Source organism: Sturnira hondurensis, unplaced genomic scaffold, assembly GCF_014824575.4.
Source record: "Sturnira hondurensis isolate 20B ecotype Veracruz unplaced genomic scaffold, ASM1482457v3 Scaffold0018877, whole genome shotgun sequence".
In the NCBI taxonomy this organism is placed as follows: domain Eukaryota; kingdom Metazoa; phylum Chordata; class Mammalia; order Chiroptera; family Phyllostomidae; genus Sturnira; species Sturnira hondurensis.
Window position 1 is genome coordinate 2825245 of NW_028091508.1, and position 19091 is coordinate 2844335.

The 19091-nt window shown below is 38.9% G+C and overlaps 1 protein-coding gene across 1 annotated transcript in view; it reads left to right on the plus strand.

Annotated features, from left to right (window-relative positions):
- The window catches only part of STARD3NL (STARD3 N-terminal like), a 40636-nt gene that overhangs the window by 16834 nt on the left and 4711 nt on the right, over positions 1-19091 (plus strand). The window contains exons 2-3 of the mRNA XM_037070660.1: positions 10544-10826; positions 16341-16418. Coding sequence (XP_036926555.1) covers positions 10602-10826; positions 16341-16418 — 303 coding nt within the window. The 5' untranslated portion in view covers positions 10544-10601. The remainder of the gene's footprint in view (positions 1-10543; positions 10827-16340; positions 16419-19091) is intronic.

The following is a 19091-nucleotide window of genomic DNA, read 5'->3' on the forward strand; positions in this document are numbered from 1 at the left end:
GTGGTTCATGAAGATTCCACACACCCTCCTCTCCTGTTTGCCTGAGTTCCTCCCAGGGCTCCGTGTCGGTTGCCAATTTTATTTCAGCTTACACTGTTTTTCTTATATCATTAATGTATTTCCCTCATCTCTTTCAAATCATGGAGGATAAAAAGCTTGAGAGACACACCTTATGAGAAAAGTGCAAGACTATAGATGTTCAGCCAGTACCCCCAAATTAAAAACCAGGCAAAATGTAATAGTTTCAAAGCCTTTTGTCTAAAGTGAACTGTAAGTTTTGTTCATGCATGCTTTTGACCTGTCAATGAAGCATTTCAATGGGTTAACAGAAATATCTGCCTTCCAATTAGGTTTAGTTTTTATTTACACAATTTTGACTTAAGTAATGTTTCAGGAACATATTCTAGTACCTGGGTCCTGTTGTGAGGCTTAATATGTAAGTAATGTGTGTTAAGTGCTCAGCATTGTGCATGACTTAGTCTTGGTGTGAAAAAACTGTTGTTATTTTTCATTATGTTAATATATGGTACACAGTGTTATATAATACATAGTAATAAGTTGATAGGTGGGATTAGTTTATACTTTTGTTGTAGCAAGTTCTTGTGTGTTCTTGATCAGGTTTGTCAGTATTATGCTACCTTTATTTTATGATAGGATAACTCTCATTTTAATGCTCTGGAACAGTTTATAGGATTTTATCTATATTTATCTTTTATTTCACGTTTTGAAATAGCTACCAAATTGCCTGACTCTAGTTCCTTTGCTAGGTAATTCTTTGTTAACTTTTTCCTATTTCTTTTTGGTATGGATCTTCTGTTCAGGTCATCTGTGTCTTCCAGAGTATTGACTTTATGATTTCCAAAAGTAGTTAATGTAAAGTATCACATACATTTTGAAAAATAACATTTCCTATAGTGGTAACTGCATTCCTTTCTTAATCTCTTCCTCCTTAATTTTTAGGTTTGCCTATTTACAGTTTTAAAAGACTGATTCTTGAGTTAAATTATATATTTTAAATTTGTTTGTGGAAATGTTTATCCATGTATAAAAGTAGAGTTTGGTATAATGAATCATATCTTACTCATCCCCCAACTTGGAAAAAATTATCATCTGTCTTTGGATTTATTTATTAACTATAGTCATATTTTTTATTTTGTATATTTTTCCCTCACAGGGTAGTTGTAGTTTTTATAACTTTATTAAATGCCCAATCCTTTAATTTTACTCTTTGTTTAAAAAATAATTTCAAAGAGTAATTCAGGCACTTTAAGGAAGTGAATTTGATGCTAAGCTCAAGTTTGACAGCTCTCCACTATTTTTACTGTCACTGTTTTGTATAGGTTATTTAACTTTTTAATTGTATTTAAATGTTATTTTAAATATTGCTGTGTTTTAATTTCTATTTTGAGCATTGTTCTGTATATAGTTCCTAATTGCAAGACTTTTACATATTTTTAGTCTTGTTTTATGAACAATTTTGTAGAATTGACTTATTTGACCCTCAAATAGTATATAGTCTATGATTGTAGGGTTATGAAAATAATCAGGAATCTTCAAAAATTTTAGTATTCAGATAATCTACTGCCAAGCAATAGTTATTGGCATCGATTGAACACCAACAGGAATCTCCAGTTAGTGTGAGGTGAAGAAGGAAACTTTTTTCAGTGAAGCACAAAACAGCTCAACTGTGACACACCGCACCTGTGAAAACAGCGCTACTGTGATTTGGCCCTAGGGCCAAATTCCTCTCCCGCTAGACAGCTCCGCTCTCTCCAGGCCCGTTTACTTTGCACCGTGCTGGTCTGCTATGCTGTGCTGTACACTGCCCTGCTTCACTCCGTGCCAGTCTGCTTCCTCAGCAAGAGAAACTCAGTCTTAAGGGGAAAGGTAAAGCGTGCTCCCCAAACTAGAGAGGAGCTGGCTTGTATAGACCGAAGTCCCCACTCCTCCTCCCTAACTGGTTTATCTGCAAGGGAAGGAGGACTCCAAATCCTCACAGTCTGATGGCCCAAAAGGCACTGTCCTGATTGGCCAGTGTGGAGTTTCTCTGAAGAGGATATAGCTGTGTAGCTCTGATGGAATGAGGGAAGCCTCAGCCCTATTGTTTGAAACAGGATTCCAGGAACTCCTTTGTGAGGGCTGGCTCTGATATCAGGCATAAACACAGTGCAGGAAGGCAGTTCAGTGCAGAAGAAGGTAATTCATTTAAGCTTCTCCCTGAAGTGCAATTTGTGTGAGAGGCCAGTATGTAGAAATGGCTGCTAGGCTCTGGTTTTTTATTTTTGTTTTTTGTTTTTTAAGTTTGAGTTCAGTTAAGCCACCATGAGCCCTTCTTAGTAGGCATATTCTTCCTCAGGGTTCACACTACTATTTTCATACTTATATCTTTAAAATACTAAACCACTAAAAAAGTAAACTGTCAAAACCTTCCATTTTGATGATAATTTATCATTTACTTAGCTTTCTCATTTTCTTAGTTTTTGAAGATGCATTTTGTATTTCTGTTCTTTCTGGTAAGACATACATTGATACTGAGTGGTAAATCTTAAACCTGATTTTTTAGAAATCTAAATATTAGATACATTTGCTGAGTTGAGAGGATATATGTCAGAATCTTTAGAGCTTACTTATGAATCCTGAGTTTTTGAAGACTGTGTATTTACTAAAAACCTTTAGCTGAAATGTACAGCTACCCTTTTTATTGGTTATGAATTAGTAATCAGATAGAAATACTAGCAAGTCAGATTTAAAATAAGCAAGTGTTGAATTACCACTGCATGATCAAGTTCAGGTGTTGTAACTTTGATTTGAGCCTGGCAACTAGTTTAATAATTATACTTAAGGAAAGTTAGTGGTGATTGGCATATTAGTTTATAAAGAGATTTTGGCAGAATACTGTAGTGATGCTACAACTTCTTATAATTCTGTTTTGAAACATTATCACTTGCATACTGTATACAGAGTATGCTAATATTTCGTGGTAGCTAACCAATACTAAGTTGTTATCTGAATAATATCTTTGGAAGTTCCCAAAGAGTACTTTTGTATCCAGTGATGCTGTTGTGGGTCATCAGGAGATGTCTAGAGTCTACTTTCAAAAAACTTCTCACAAATTTTGACCTTCTTAGGGTTAGAGTGCAGCCCCCTTTATTGTTGAGGGAGATACGTGATTGATCAGCTCCGGCTATAGAGCCTTGTGGCCAGTGGCTCTGCTGCACGTCGATAAACTCACGTCTCAGAATCTACAGTGAACGTTATAGCTACCATGTGAACTCAATATTTATTTCACGCTGACCCATCTGTTGTTTCCCTACATAGAATGTAATATTAATAAGACACACACTTTTAAAAGGTTGTGGGAGGCCTACAGGGAATTATGAAATTGTTTAGTGTCAGAAGGCATTGACAAAACCTTTGTGCCGTTACAGTAGTCAGAGGAATAAGCTGGCTAGTGGACTAAGTGCCAGGCTGGGCATAGCTTCCATTTGCTTATGACATTTCTTTTCCTGTGTTTCCAGATTTTCTTACTGGCAAATCCCCTCTCCTCCCCTTTAGACTGAAGTATCTGTTGTCACCTTATTCTCATATCATGGCCTGCGAGCCAGTTTGCTTCTTTAGGGACACAGCACATCTACTCTTAATTCCTTCTGGATTGAATTTATAGTTTAACTCTCATAGGGCAGTATTACCATTTTAGTTGTTTCAAAATTGTTCCCTGCCCCATTTCCCATTGTAGCTTTGATGATATGCGCAGATCTGTAAAAAGCCTTACAGAATTTCATACATGCACACAAATCTTTTTGTTTTATTTTATTTATTTTCTGTTGGCAAATTAATAGGGATCTGCTGGCAAAATTTTACTCCTTGTCTCAGGAAAGATTTTTAAGTAATACCAAACAATTGGTTAGGTGATTTTTATTTAAGTATTTTATAGAATTTTTCACCTTCTCTTTTGAAATAACTAATTTCCTTCTAGGAATCTGGGGTGAGGCAGGGTGATAGAGAGGAAAGAAGTGGAAGACCAAAGTTTTAAACCTAAATATCTCTTAGCTGGGTGCCTCCTTATAATCCACATAAGGCCTTGGCTGCTTTTTATTTTAATCTGTAAGCAAACATTTACTTTATAGGCAAAAATAACTGATAACAAATATGAAGACAGCTTTGAAACAACAGGATCAGAGACTGTCTTCAGGTGTTAATGCATTTCTTTGCCTGTAAAACAAAGGAGTGGGAATAAATGAGAGTGGAAAACTCAAATGCCCCCTGGCTAGGTCAAGACTGAGAGCACCGCATGCCCCCTTTGAGGAAGTCATCGACTTCTTGGCTTTTTTTATCGTGGTAAGGAAATGCAGGCCTGGTGATTCTGTATCTTCTTACTTTTCAAGAGAAGCTGGAAATCTGGGCTTTTATATGAAAATTCACTATTTAAAATGTTAGCAGTTAGTTCGAAATTTTTAGAAGCACTGTGTAAAACCAAGCAAAACATGTCTTAAGTCAAATCTGCTCCCCGTGCCTTTGGATAAGATGACTGAGGCCTTTCTGAATTAAAATTTTAAAAGATTTTATTTATTTATTTTAGAGAGAGGGGAGGGGAGGAAGAAAGAGAGGAAGAGAAACATCAATGTGTGGTTGCCTCTCACATGTCCCCTACTTGAGACTTGACCTGGTCTGCAACCCAGGCATGTGCTCTGATTGGGAATTGCCTTGGCGACCCTTTGGTTCACAGGTCAGCGCTCAGTGCACTGAGCCCTACCAGCCAGGGCCTGAATTAAATATTTTTAATGTCATTATTCTGACATTCTTTAGGGGAGAACATATAGTGTCATGGCTCTTGCCAGAATAGTACAGAAGAGTACAGAGGTTGGTTGGGTTGAGAGACTTGGTTTGACTCTTTACTTCTCCTAGGAAGGGACGAGAAATTGTGGGAATCTAAAACACTAGCAGTGGTAGCTACTGCTCCAAAGCTTTGTTTACCACCTGGGTAGTATCAGTTTTGAACTGAAGCAGCTGCAGCTAGAGTTTTGGCCCAGCTTTGCTAACTGTACAGTCTCCATTACAACAGATCACCTCTGCCATCTTAGTGTGAAAGCATCCATAGACAGTCTGTGTAGGGCCCTGGCTTGTGTGGCTCAGTGGATTAAGCACCAGATTGTGAAGCAAAGGGTTGCCAGTTCGATTCTTAGGGCCCATGCCTGGGTTGTGGGCTGGGTTCCCAGTAGGGGGCATGCGAGAGGAAACCACAAATTGATGTTTCTCTCCTTTTCTTTCTCATGTCTATATAAAATATAAAAATAAATAAATAAAATCTTTAAAAAGAGTAGGCGTGGTGGTGTTAATAAAAACTTAGTGTTTAAAAACAGGCAAAGGGCCATATTTAATCTGCAGGCTATAGTTTCTCAATCCCTAATTTTGAACGTTGATAGTTGTGCTAGATTGGAATGTTAATCAACACATATTCACTTACCTATGCTGTTTCTTTGGATAGAGTTTACAACCGAGCTCTACTGCCTTTGGGTTTGGCCTTGAGATGTATTTGGCCAATAAAATGTGAGCAGACATGATGTTATATAGAGATTTTACATGTGTTTACATGGTCTAGCTATTCTAATGAGCTCTTGCTAATTGCCATAAAAAGAGTATGCCCCAGACAGTCCTGATCCAAGGAGGAAGACAGTTGTAGAAAGAAGACCTAGACCCCCACCCACCCAACAGAGTTTGAAGCCAAGTTCTGCTAAGCACAGCCTGTAGCAGAGTTATCTGGCTGATGTCAGACTAGGTAAGCTGAATTTACGGCAGCCTGTTGACCTGTGATCTTGAGAATAAATATGGATTGTTTTAAGCCATTGAGTTTTGCAATAGTTTAATACAGCATGAATGTAGAAGTAGCTGGCTAATATAGCACAGTGGAGGATAATTATCCATTTAGATAAAACAATAACTACATGAATCTCGTTTTAAAAAACCTAAACAACAAAAGAGCATCCTTAGTCTCCTCTCACAATGCTGAGAAAAAGATAAGGGGATGTTTTTCTTTATTTTATAATTCTTGACCCCACTCCTCATCCCCCGTGCTTTCCCCAGGGTTGGAATAACTCTTGCACTGTAGATTTTTGTTTCTGCATGTACAGCTATTCAATACTTACAGGCCATAGCTTTCCTTAAAACAGCCCCAGAGAACATCTCAGTGCTACCAAACAAAAGTGAGGTTCAGTTGCCAGCTATTGAACACAAGCATAAGACAAAGGTTGGTGGGGGAGGAAAACATTTTTGTTAAAATGTACCATTTGGAGGAACTGGAAACTCCCCAACTCCAGGATCCACTGTTAGGCAAAACACAGAAAAAGATGTTTGTTCCCCAAAAGACTGAAACCCAAAACCATGCCCAGAAATCCCCCTCCGTTCTTAACTGCCCTGTGAAGCCCAAGCTGCTAAGTGGACAGTTCTCTGGCTTCAGTCTCCCTGGAGTCTGTGCACACAGCCTGCACTGCCCCTGCTTCCCACACGGGAGGCCCAGTGCGACAGGCAACCGCTGCAGCCTCTCCTGCAGGGGCTCTGATCACAGGGCCTGGCACCCTGTCACCTAGCCATGCGGTTCCCAGGTCCCGCTTGGTCCTGCCCGTGTTCTGCCCGCACAGCCGTGCACAGATCCCAGAGGAAGAGACGGGGCGAGTCTCTGGCCTCCCTCTACTTTAGTCTCCCGGCCCAAAATGCTGTGCGCTCTGGAAGGGTTCAGCTGCCCAGCCAATCCTATTCTTTTCTCAGGCTAGACTGGCAGGTCAGCACCTCCTGCTGCCACCGTGTTAGCCTCTGGTACACGTGCTGCTGTGGCCTGTGGTTTCCCCTTTAATTGGGAACTGAAAGTGGGTAGGAGGGCTCTTCCCTTCATCTCTCACATTCTAGCCCTGTGCATACTCTGGGCAAGGCTTCCTCCTGCCACATCTCTGCCTGGGGCAAGGAAATCTGTCATTTGCCCCGTCAGGCACAGCGCTGGGTTGATTACAGGGATGTTGCGACACTGCCTAGGCAGCTTGTTTACCCAGGGAACACATCCTCTCCTGCTACTTTGGGACCCTTCTCCTCTGCCCACCGATCTGGCCAGATCTACCTGTATCAACATTACCAAGAACTAAATATTTAATACTTAAATTATATGGGAAAATATCCAAACCCTTTCTCAGAAACAAACAGTTGTAGTCTCCTCAACAGAGGAGACTCAGCAGAGGATTTTGAGATTCTGCTCTGTGCTAGCCTCTGTATTACATCTGTCAGGTAGAATGTGTTCAGTCAACTTCTGTTTCGTTCCTGTTGTGTGCTGTGTACTGTGGTAGTTCCTGTGGGCACAGGGGCGTATAAATAAAAATTCAGGACCTTCTAGGACCACACCCCATAGTAGCAGAGACAGGCAAGTAAATGGATAATTAAGGTACAGTGTGGAGAGCAATACAAGTGACATGTCCACAGTCCTAGGGAATGTGGGGAGTGTGCCAAGGAAGTATTTCTGAAGGAACTGACACTTGAACCGAATCTTTCTGAAGTCGTGTAGCTGTAGAACAGAAAGGGTCTCTCACTCTTAAGATTTCATAGAGTCAGGCTGCTCAGAGCAGTCTGTGCTCTGGATAACTTTGTTATTGAAGCTATGTAAATACAAATTCTAGCTAATTATCAGTTATATTTTCATATAATGATTCTCATTTTCCCAGTCAAGTATGTGTCATTGTAAATGTCAATTTTTTGTTCAGAATGGCCTCAGATTCCTAAGGTTAGTGATTTGCTTTGTTCTTTTTTATTCGTGAGAAATGGGTTCAGGGAAGGAGGAATGAGTGAGACTAAGAATGATCTAATTACCTTGGGAATGATTTTCTTCCTAAAACAGTTCTGAGTTTTAATTATGGCTTTGTTGACTTTTCTGTATAGTTTAATGGCTTTAAGAATTTAAATTAATTTTTTAATATTTACCCGAGGATATATTTATTGATTTTATAGAGAGAGGAAGGGAGACAGAGAGAGAAGAACATTGATGTGAGAGAGAAACATTGATTTGTTGCTTCCTCTATGTGCCCTGATTAGAGATGGAACCCACGATCTAAGCATTTGCCCTGACTGGGAATTGAACCCCTAACCTTTTGGCGTACAGAATGACACTCCAACCAACTAAGCCACCCAGCCAGGGTTTGGGGGGGTACCAAATTATTTTTTTGAAGGAATGGTATGAATGAAAGTGGATCATTCATACAAGTTATAGAAAAGGCAAAGGTAACTCCCACATGCGTGTATTGGTTGTACTGCTTTGTTGACCAAGTTCAGCAACACACAAATGCCCTGCTGATAAGTATAGGAGCTTCTGTGTGAAGATGCAGAACCTCCTCCCCACAAGGCCAAGCTGTGCTTTTACAGTAAGACTTTGTAATCTAAATGATCTGATCCCCTCATGGGGGAGGCAAAGTCAGCAAATGGAAGGTGTACTGATTGGTATTTTTATTTGCCATACATTCCAGCTTCCCTCCCTGTAGCACCTCTCCCTGTGGGAAGATCATATTATATACCTGTGGCTCTACTGAATGCATGGGCCTTTTTTTGGCCAACGTAACATGGGCAGGAGTCTGTGTGTCACTTGAATCCAGATCTTATGAACAAGTGCACAGTTCATCAGGCTCTTTTTTTTCTGCCACAATAATTAGCAATGTCCAGAAAGAAGAGCTTAAGAACATTTTCAAGATGGGTAAAATAAAACTTCAAAACTTTGCTGCCATTTCCCTAAAGTAATACGATCCCATTTGGTTCTTAATTCACAATCCAGAACTCTGTCTCTTTACACTTGACCCTTATTTCTCTCCCTTCCCATATTCAGAAACAAAAGTCCTTTCCATATTTTCATACAATGTGGCAATAAAATAATATGACATTTTGAAAGCAATTTGTTATATGAACTCAGATACTTTAAAATATTCATTCTTCTTGATTTAGTAACCCTCTTTCGAACATCTGAAGGAAATTAAATGTAGACCTTCTAGGCAAAATTTGATCTATGTCATTAGAGGTGGGGTTAATGATTACCTACTGGAGACAGAAGGAGGGTAGAGTGACTAGAGGCACAAGCTTGGTCAAGTTCTAATTCCCGGCCTAAGTCCACTAAAGTGGCTGTGCTCACTGAGTACAAATTTATTGGCATTGGCAGTAGTTTCAGTGGTGTGTTGACCTGTGAAGAATTCAAATGCTGTACACTTATGTACAGGTACACATACATGAATTGTATATGTGTTCTCTTTCAATAAAAATCTCTATCAAAAAAGACTTTATCATATCTATAATAACCCATTTAGACGACAACCTAAATATCTAACAATAGGGGAATAATTAGATAAGTTATGGTATACTTATGGTACAGTCATTAAAATATACTTATAAAGCATTTATACTAACATGAAAAATGTGTTATAATGGTAACTAGATTAAAATCTGGACACTGAATGGAATACACACATCCACATTGTATGTTCACAACTCTGTAAAATATCAAAACCATACTTTTAAAATAATGTGCCTATAAAGAATATATCAGATGCTAACACTATCTCTGACTGATGAGATTGTATCTCCCCTCCTTTTACTTTTTGCATTTTTTCTAATTTCTTATTTTGCACGTATTATACTTACAACAGGAGGAACTAAAATTCAAGTGTAATTCTTTTAGTGTCCTTGACACACGTCCCAGGACACTCTGACGCTCCTGCCTCCCTTTTTAACTCATCTGGGCAACAGCAGACAACAGCACCTCAGTCCCTCAATCTGCCTCCTCAGAGCCAACCGATCAGCAAAGCACTAGGTGCACTTTTTGTTTTGCAGGGTGCATACTTGTTTCCTAAGGAGAGGCCCAGAAATGTGTATTTACTAAGAGGTGATGGGGAAATGCTTAATTTGGTGTTTTAGATACCTTTGGTGGAAAGCAATTCCTTCCTCTTTAGAACACAGATTTTTAGAGCTGGTTTATACCTACTGGCTACATGCTCTCTGGGAAGTGATTCAGTTAATGTTTCCCTAGTCCCTGTGGAGTTACACAGAATTGTAGAGGTTTTGTCCGTGGCACAGCAAGAGAATTGGCTTTGCTTGTTCAGCAAGAGGCCACCAGGTTATCAGGCACACCTCTTTGTTGTGGTTAATATTCTGTCTTTATCCTTTACTGCTGTAAATTTGCATTCTTCTCTACTGTCATTCTTTTAAATATAGCTACTTTGTAGTATTAATTTTTGATTTTTAAATATATTTTGATTATGCTATTGCAGTTGTCCCATTTTCCCCCCTTTATTCCTCTCTTAAGAATAGGTGGTGGGTAAGGCAGTGGAGAGTAATGGAAAAATGGGGACAACCGTAATTGAACGACAATAAAGAAAATCTTAAAAGAATTGCTTCTCATTTCACTTTCTCTCTGTGTCTTCAGTGAAGACTCTCTGATGCTCAGAGAAACAGTTACGTGGTGGTTGGTGGTAATGCTAAGGTATTAGGTGAGCTCTTATTTAACATGGTGTCTCTCTTTTATTCCCTAAAGATTTCTTCTCTCCAGGGATGGTGAAGTTGGGAAAAGGCTCCTGTAACTCCCCTCCAGAATGAACTCCCTGCCAGAAGACATGGAGAACACTCTCACAGGCAGCCAGACTTCTCATGCTTCTCTGCACGATGTCCACTCCATCAACCCTACACAGCTCATGGCCAGGATCGAGTCCTATGAAGGAAGGGAGAAAAAAAGCATATCTGATGTTAGGAGGACTTTCTGTTTGTTTGTCACCTTTGACCTCTTATTTGTAACATTACTGTGGATAATAGAGTTAAATGTAAGTGTTTTTTTTCCCCATGACTATATAAGAATTGTTTCCAGAGACAAACATAATTTTCTTATTTAATTATTTATTTAATCTCACCTGAGGACATTTTTTTCATTGCTTTTAAAAGGAGAGAGAGGGAGGGAGGGAAGTCGGTTTGCCACTTTCTTATACACGAGACAACCAGGGATTGAACCCACAGCCTGGTTATGTGCCCTGACTGGGAATTGAACCTGTGACCCTTTGGTCTGTGGGATGATGCTCCAAGCAACTGAGCCACACATGCCAGGGTTCTTATTTTTTTTCATCATTTCTGTCTCAGTTAGTGAATTCCATTTTTTTTCCAATTGAGGCAACATTGGTCTTCTCCAGCAGAGTTGGACATTTTTTTCTTTACTGTTATTCTTTAAACCAAACCTAGTTAATTTAAAACTCATTCTGTCTGGGATTTTGAAATTTGAATTTGTGGTGTTTTGCTATATAACAAGAGTTGGCACTCTACAGCCTGGAGGTGAAATTCAGCTGGGCTGCTTTTATAAATAAAGTTTTATTGAAACACAGCCCTGCCATATTGTCTATGGCTGGGTTTTATGCTGAGTGATTGACTTGAGTAGTTGTGACAGAGTCCCTTTGTCTTACAAAGGCAAAAATGCTTATTCTCTGTCCCTTTTCAGAAAAAATTATGATCCTTCCTTGAAAGAAATGTAGCATGCTTCTGGAATATGTTCTACATGTTGCATCTACTTTTCTAATTCCCATACTTTAGAGTTTGCATGTATTTACTCTATCTTTTTGCAAACAGATTATTAATTTATATTTTATCAAAAATGTTCTAGAAACATTTGGAGGTTTATCTACATTTTGTCTGGTTTATGCAGTTATATTGTTAAGTAATTGTCTAAACCAGTGATTTTCAATATTTTTGATCTCATGGCACACATAAACTGATTTCAAAATTTTTACAGCACACCAAAAAATATATTTTTTGCCGATCTGACAAAAAATAGGTATAATTTTCGCTCATTCACACCAAATGACTCTTGTTGCGTTGGCTTTTGTCATTTTTTTAATGTGACAATCTAAGGGAAAAGAGGTCAGTCAGTGCCCTTGATTAAATAGTCAGGTACTGCATGCTTTAAAAACTCTTGTGGCCAGTTTAAAAACTCTTTTCTACACCAGTTGAAAATCACAGGTCTAGGCCAGTGCTGTCCAATAGAAATAGAATGCAAACTTCAAGTGTTATTTTAAGTTCTCTAGTTGTTACATTTATTAAATAAAAGTAAAAGTAACAGGTGAAGTTTACCCTGGTGTATTTTACTTAATCCAAAATAATATGTTTTCTCCAAAAGCCTTGGTTTTCTGTTTACCTTTCTTACCAACAATAATAGGTAAACTCTTCCAAAATGCTTTTCACCCAGGCAAAAGTGGTCTGCTGTCTTCATTTTCAATAGTTTATTTATTTCTAAGACATATTTGCTATGTCCTAGGTAGTATTAGTTATTGGTTGTTGTTATTGTTTTTATTTTTTTAAGATTTTATTAATTTATCTTTAGAGGGGAAGGGAAGGAGATAGGGAGAGAAATATCAATGTACAGTTGCCTCTTGTGTATCCCCTGCTGGAAACTGGCCTGCAATCTAGGCATGTGCCCTGACTGGGAATTGAACCATGATTCTTTGGTTCACAGGCCTGTGCTCAGTCCTCTGAGCTACACGAGCCAGGGCATGGCTATTGTTTTTTATTAAGAGGTTACTCTTTGCTAGGTATAGTACTAGGTGCTTTATGAGAAATTTATTAAAATAGAAAAAATATGAAAAGATGCTGAGATTCTCATTTGAAAGGGTTTTTTGATTTTGCCTTTTTATATAGAGTCAACATCTTAATCTAAACTTCAATATTCTGATTCATAACAGCAATTTTAGTTCTACACTCTAGACTCTTAGAAATTAGGTTAATTGGACTCATTGAATTTTACCTTACTAGAGAAACAAAACTATTAGAAAATAAGATTTATTTCAGAATCACAGTAATATGCAGCATGAATCTGTTTACAGAGTTTTCTTGTATTAATGTAGCACTATAGATACGCCTTATTTTTGTTTAAAAGCAACGAACCACTGATATGACACAGTAATTTTGTATCTCCTTTACTATGTGTTCCATATGTACATGTTAAAGGGAATATTTAAATTAATGTGTATTTAAGGAGTAATATGTTTCCAAAACTGAGAGCTATATAATGAGAGATGAAAGAGAGAGGCATCTTTTGACAGGACAGCATAGCAGCAGTTTTAGGGGGCACACTGGAAAATTCTGGTGGCACCACAAAATCAAGGGCCTCCTTGGTTTACCGCTGAGCTCCCTGCGTGCCTTTAAGTGACAGAGGCCATCAGACGGAGCTGTGATCACAGGATCTCGCTTCTCACTTCTTTTTCTTGCTTCAGAAAAACTGAACTGGCAGTGCAGTGGGCTGCACTCGGTCTCGCTCATGAGAAGCTGTGTTTACATCTGTGTAATGTGTTATAAATGGAAAATCACCAGCCCAAGAATTAAGGAATGTATTTTTATCGTCACTTTCCCGTTGACTTTTAGTTTCCCTGGTTATAAAATTAAAAGATCACTAAAGTATACGATCTCTAAGATAGTACATCATGACTTTTTTAAATACTATTTTTAAAAGAATTAAATTTCTAGTTCAGTTTGTTTTGCATTATCAATTCTAACTTGGATTTTTCACGACACACCGTACCATCCAGTTTCTTTTATCTCTTTAAATCTCTAATCATTAAAATTCATTTTTTAATTATTGTTTTTTTATTATTGTTCAAGTACAGTTGTCTCCATTCTCCCCCCACCACTCTCCTCTACCTCACCCACCCCCACCCTCAGTCTCACCCCCCTTGGCTTTGTCCACGGGTCCTTTATTCATGACATGTTCCTTGACTACCTTCTTCTTTTCCCGTTATTTCCCTCCTCCCTTCCCTCTGGTTACTGTCAGTGTGTTCTGTACCGTAACTGAGTACCAGGTTACAGGCTGCTGATTCAGGTGTTGCAAGCTCCACAAAAAGCTACGTGCGATATAAAGTTTAGCTGAGGAGATACACATATCGTATACTGCCTCTAGTGTTGGTCTTTAACAAAACAAAGAAAAAGTATAAAAGGTACTTAGGCCTTCAGAAGCATATGGGGACCAAACTGTTCTATGCAATCTTAACAGTAACTTAATACTTTGCTTTGTAGGATTTCCGCCTAGCCACTTTTCCTTGCTCCAGGGGGTCAGCGGGCACTGACCCCGCCTGGAGTGCAGGGACTGGCGAGCGGAGAGAAGGCCGATTCCACTGTGGTTCCTTTTCCTATGAAAGGCCTTAGGGCAGCTGGTGTTTGGGGCCCGTTGAAGGGATGGTTCTGATTCTGTGTAGGGCCGCCTAGTGCACCTCTGAGTGAACTGGTTGCCCGAATAGATCTGGAATTAATTCACCATGGCTTGAGTTCCCTGAGGACTCTATTTTCTCTTCACACTCGTCTCTCTAGGGCTCTTTAGACTGATAAGGACAGGAATCTAAAAAGCAATAGAAAGGAAGTTGTTTTTTTTTTTTTTTTTTAGCTTTTGANGTAACTTAATACTTTGCTTTGTAGGACTTCCGCCTAGCCACTTTTCCTTGCTCCAGGGGGTCAGCGGGCACTGACCCCGCCTGGAGTGCAGGGACTGGCGAGCGGAGAGAAGGCCGATTCCACTGTGGTTCATTTTCCTATGAAAGGCCTTAGGGCAGCTGGTGTTTGGGGCCCATTGAAGGGATGGTTCTGATTCTGTGTAGGGCCGCCTAGTGCACCTCTGAGTGAACTGGTTGCCTGAATAGATCTGTAATTAATTCACCATGGCTTGAGTTCCCTGAGGACTCTATTTTCTCTTCACACTCGTCTCTCTCGGGCTCTTTAGACTGATAAGGACAGGAATCTAAAAAGCAATAGAAAGGAAGTTGTTGATTTTTTTTTTTTTAGCTTTTGACACTTTGATTAAGATTATGGTTCAAAAAAGGCCTTTGCTTCTTTTATTATTTTCTAACTGGTATACTAGAAACTGTCAGAATGCTTCTAATTTGACGCAGAACAGTCACGACTAGTTCTGTGGCCTTAAAAGGTAAGCCATTTAAGTTCTCTAGGTTTAATACCTATCTCACCTTCCTTGTGAATTCCTGCGAGGATCAAATGAAAATATGTCCTGTAGAGCAGCCCCATGGAAGTTTTAAAATTCTTCATAATTATAGGTTATGTAATTTATTATTAACTGAAATGAATTTTTCCTTGAATGAGAGGGAAATGTTGGTTATTATTCTCTCATATTGTTACATTTGTGTTTCAGGTACTTATTACCCTCCTGTTTCTGATTCTGATTTTATTTCCCACTGTCACTGTGTTCTGTAGTTACACCACGATGGCCAATTACAGAAATTCCGATTAGGGGAAAGTCAGTGAGTTGGAAATATCTGAGGAGTAGGTGGAGGAGACAGACTGGACTGGATGTGGAAGGACAGGTGGAATTTGGGATAGAAGAAGGAATTGGAATTAGTGTGGAAACAATAGGGGAAGGGTTTGGAGATCAAGGTGAGCAGAAGCACTGAGGCAGGAGTGTGTGCTTCTGGTGTGTGTGTGTGTGTGTGTGTGTGTGTGTGTGTTGGAGGAAACAGGGACAGAGGAAGAGAAACTTTTAGCCCAGGTACAAAGTGTCTGCAGAAAATGCCTGTAGAAAAATGAACTTGCATAGGTAAGCTGGTTCTAAACTATTAAAAGTTCTTTCCCGGGCAGAAATGTTGCACTTGGTGTAATAGAGAGCTCTTACAGGTTCTAGAGAAGCCTAGACACATGGTTTTGAGATGTTCCAGAAGTTAGTGACTTGCTGTATCATGACCTACCTGCCTTGTTCAGCTTGATGTTTCACCTAACGTGGGCTCTCCCAACATGCGTCCACTCCTGCCTTTCCCTTTCTTCTTCGTTAGTAAACTGTACCCAGAGACTCAGGCCACAAGTGCAGTCTCCTTCTTAACGGAGTAGCTTGTTTTGTATTTTTCATAACCTATATCCACTCTGAAAGTAAGTTCTGTCAAATCTACTTCCAAGACCTTAAACAGTGGAGAGTAATATAGAAAGTGAGAGAAGTCCTAGAGAAATGTGAATTCTCTTCTTTCAAAGTATATATTTCTAGGATTTTAAGTCTGGGCTAAGTTTTTTTTTTCTTCTATGATAAAGTTTCAGGGCTTTTTTTAATTTAAAATTTTAGTTTGCTAAAATATGAACTACAAAAATACATTGTTTTTCATTATACATTTACATTTGTTGAATGAATTCAGAATTAAGTGGGGAATGCGATTCAGCATTTTTCTACTTAGAAGTACGAGAGTTCTGTATCTTAGCATTTCTGGATTGTGAGAAGATAGGCAGAAGAGTATATATGAAACCTTACTTGCATGTTTCTTGTGTAACTTTCACATGTAAACCTCTTTTTGTTTTTACTTCTTTCTCTTTCTTCCTAGGTGAATGGAGGCATTGAGAACACGTTAGAGAAGGAGGTGGTGCACTATGACTTCTACTCTTCTTATTTTGATATATTTGTAAGTGTTTTCTCCTGTATATTTCTTATATATTTTATTTCCGATATGATGAGTTAACCAAAAGGCAAATTTCTTTGTAATAGACCTCAAAATTTGCGCAGTTCTATTTGCTTTCTCGCTTGAACTCTCCTTTTCCTTTTTTGTGTAGTTCCTGGCCAATTATTCATTATTGAACAACACATTATTGTGAACAGAATAATGTGAACAACACATTATTCCTGTGTTGTTTCTTTCCCTCTTTCTTAGAATTGTCTCTTCATCTCAAGGATAAAAAGGAATAATGAGAGGTGAGGGAGGCAGCAGAAGCCATTCTGGTTTTCTTGGAGAAAAGCCTTTTTTCTTTTAAATGGCTGAAATAGAAGCCATTAACTATGAATCACTAAAAGGAAAATTTATCTTTTTAGGTAACAACATCATGAAATGCAGCTTCTGTTCTGTCTCAGCATAGATTTCAGTGTTTTTTAATAACAGTCAGTGTTTCATTTTTCTCTGATAGAATTTGAGGAAAGTTACGTGTTTGTGGACTTGGACTACATAAGCCAGTTGTAGAGTTACGTGGCTGCATTTATCTGCAGATAAGGCAGGCGTTTTAGTCAAATGAATGCTGGTAGTGTCTTTCGAGGAAACACTGTGACTCTGGGTTTGCTGCATCTCCATGGGATCTCTTTGTAGTGTAAGGAAATCAGAGACAATTGTGTTAGACACAGCATAGGCAATTAAAATTCACAGTGAGTTCTCCCAAATTCATTTTAACTACTTTATTCACTGTCTTTAGAAACTGCATGCACAGTGGTTACAAGTAGGACCCTTAAAGTCAGAAAAACCTGGGTTTGATTCACAACATTATTACTAGTTTTATATCTTTGAATACACTAGGTCTAAGTTTCAGTTTCCTCGGTATTTAAAATGGGATCATCAGCATTTTGAAGAGTTAGTGAAATAATACATGGAAAACAGAAGCTCAAAGAACCACCTGCAGTCACTGTCATCATCATGTATGGTTGAGAATTTTATTTTATTTTTATATTTTTAAGATTTTATTTATTTATTTTCATAGAGACAGGAAGGGAGGGAGAAAGAGAGGAAAACACCAATTTGTGGTTGCCTCTGTGCGCCCCCTACTGGGGACCTGGCCTGCAGCCCATGCCTGTGCCCTGACTGGGAATCGAACCAACAACCCTTTGGTTCACAGGCCTGTGTGCAATCCACTGAGCTATATCAGCCAGGTCAAGAATTTTAATAATTATATTTTCTAATGGTTTTCAAACAGTTCTGAAAAGTCTTGTTTTGTTTTTGGAGGGGCCTGCAGAATCGTGTATGGGGAAAGAAGAGGAATTCCCAATGAGCAGAGATCGGGATTCCTCCTCATCATCCCCTTGCTGCCTAACTAGTTCCATTTTTATCTGCACAGTGTGTTAGGGTTTATCTTTTATCTGTATAGTATCTTAGGGTTCATTTTTATCTGTGTGGTATGTTAGGGTTCATTCTTATCGGTATTATGTATTAGGGTTTTTTACAGTACGTAAAGAAGAAAAGGTGTTTTTTGCTGCAGAAAAGTGTTTTGGCTTCCAAAAGTGTTTGGAAAATTACTAATGTAAGAAATTAGGTTTCATAGTTCAGTGTCTTAACCTACCCTAGGTCACTGAAGTTGGTGGCAGAACATGTTATATTCCAAATCTCTTGATATTTATTTTTGAAACAGTTGATATATAAACAACAAAATTGATTTTTCTTTTGTTCCCTGTATTGCCCTTGCTGAATTTACGTTAAAATAGCCAGAGTCATGAATTGTTAGGAAGCCAGATTAATTGACCAGTCAGATCGCCATTGGTTGTCTGTACCCTAAGCTTAAGGGTTACTGGACAAATAGGTAGGTAGGGCCTGTTAGCTTAGATGGGAAAAACTGCCATGCATGGGCTGGGAAAGGGGCACAGCCTCCAAGAAACCTTGGGATCTGGGAGACTTCAAGATGGAGACTTATCCTTTTGCCAAGTCCAGAATACAGAGATGGACTTTAGAATGAGTAGAGAAACTAAAGGATTAGGAGATTGTTGGAAAACACATTTTTGATGAAAGCAGCAGAGTAAAAACAAATACAGCTTGGCAATGTCATTCATGTAAAAGGATCTTATATGAAGTTACCTAATCCACGGCAGCAAAAAGTTTAGCCTCTGGCCTTTCAGCAGTTTTGATTAGTGAGGAACTATTGGCAAACTCTGACACTGAGTCTCAAGAGCCGGCCTGACTTCTCCCAACTCAGAATAAGCATATTTCCCAAGTAAAATTGGTAAACTATTCTGTTTATTTCCTAATCACTAAGGCAGCTGCGGTATAGTGGCTACGAGTCTAGTGGTCTTTGCAGTCAGGCTCCCTGGATTCAGATCCTGGCTTCCCTCTGAGGAGTGTGTGGTTTGGACAGTTTTTGTGTCCGTCTTATCTGTGTGATAGCACTTGACTCATGTGGTTTTTGTTGTGGGGACTGCATGGAATAATAATACACTAACGAGTTTCACAGAAGTCCCAGAATTACCCTAAATAAGCAGATAGTAGCTACTGGCATAGGCTGAACTCTTCCAGCACCCGAGAGCTTCCCTTTGGGCTTGACTAAAAACCCAATACCCTTCAAAATCAGCATTTGTACCTGAAGTATGTAAGTCAACTTTTAAAACATGT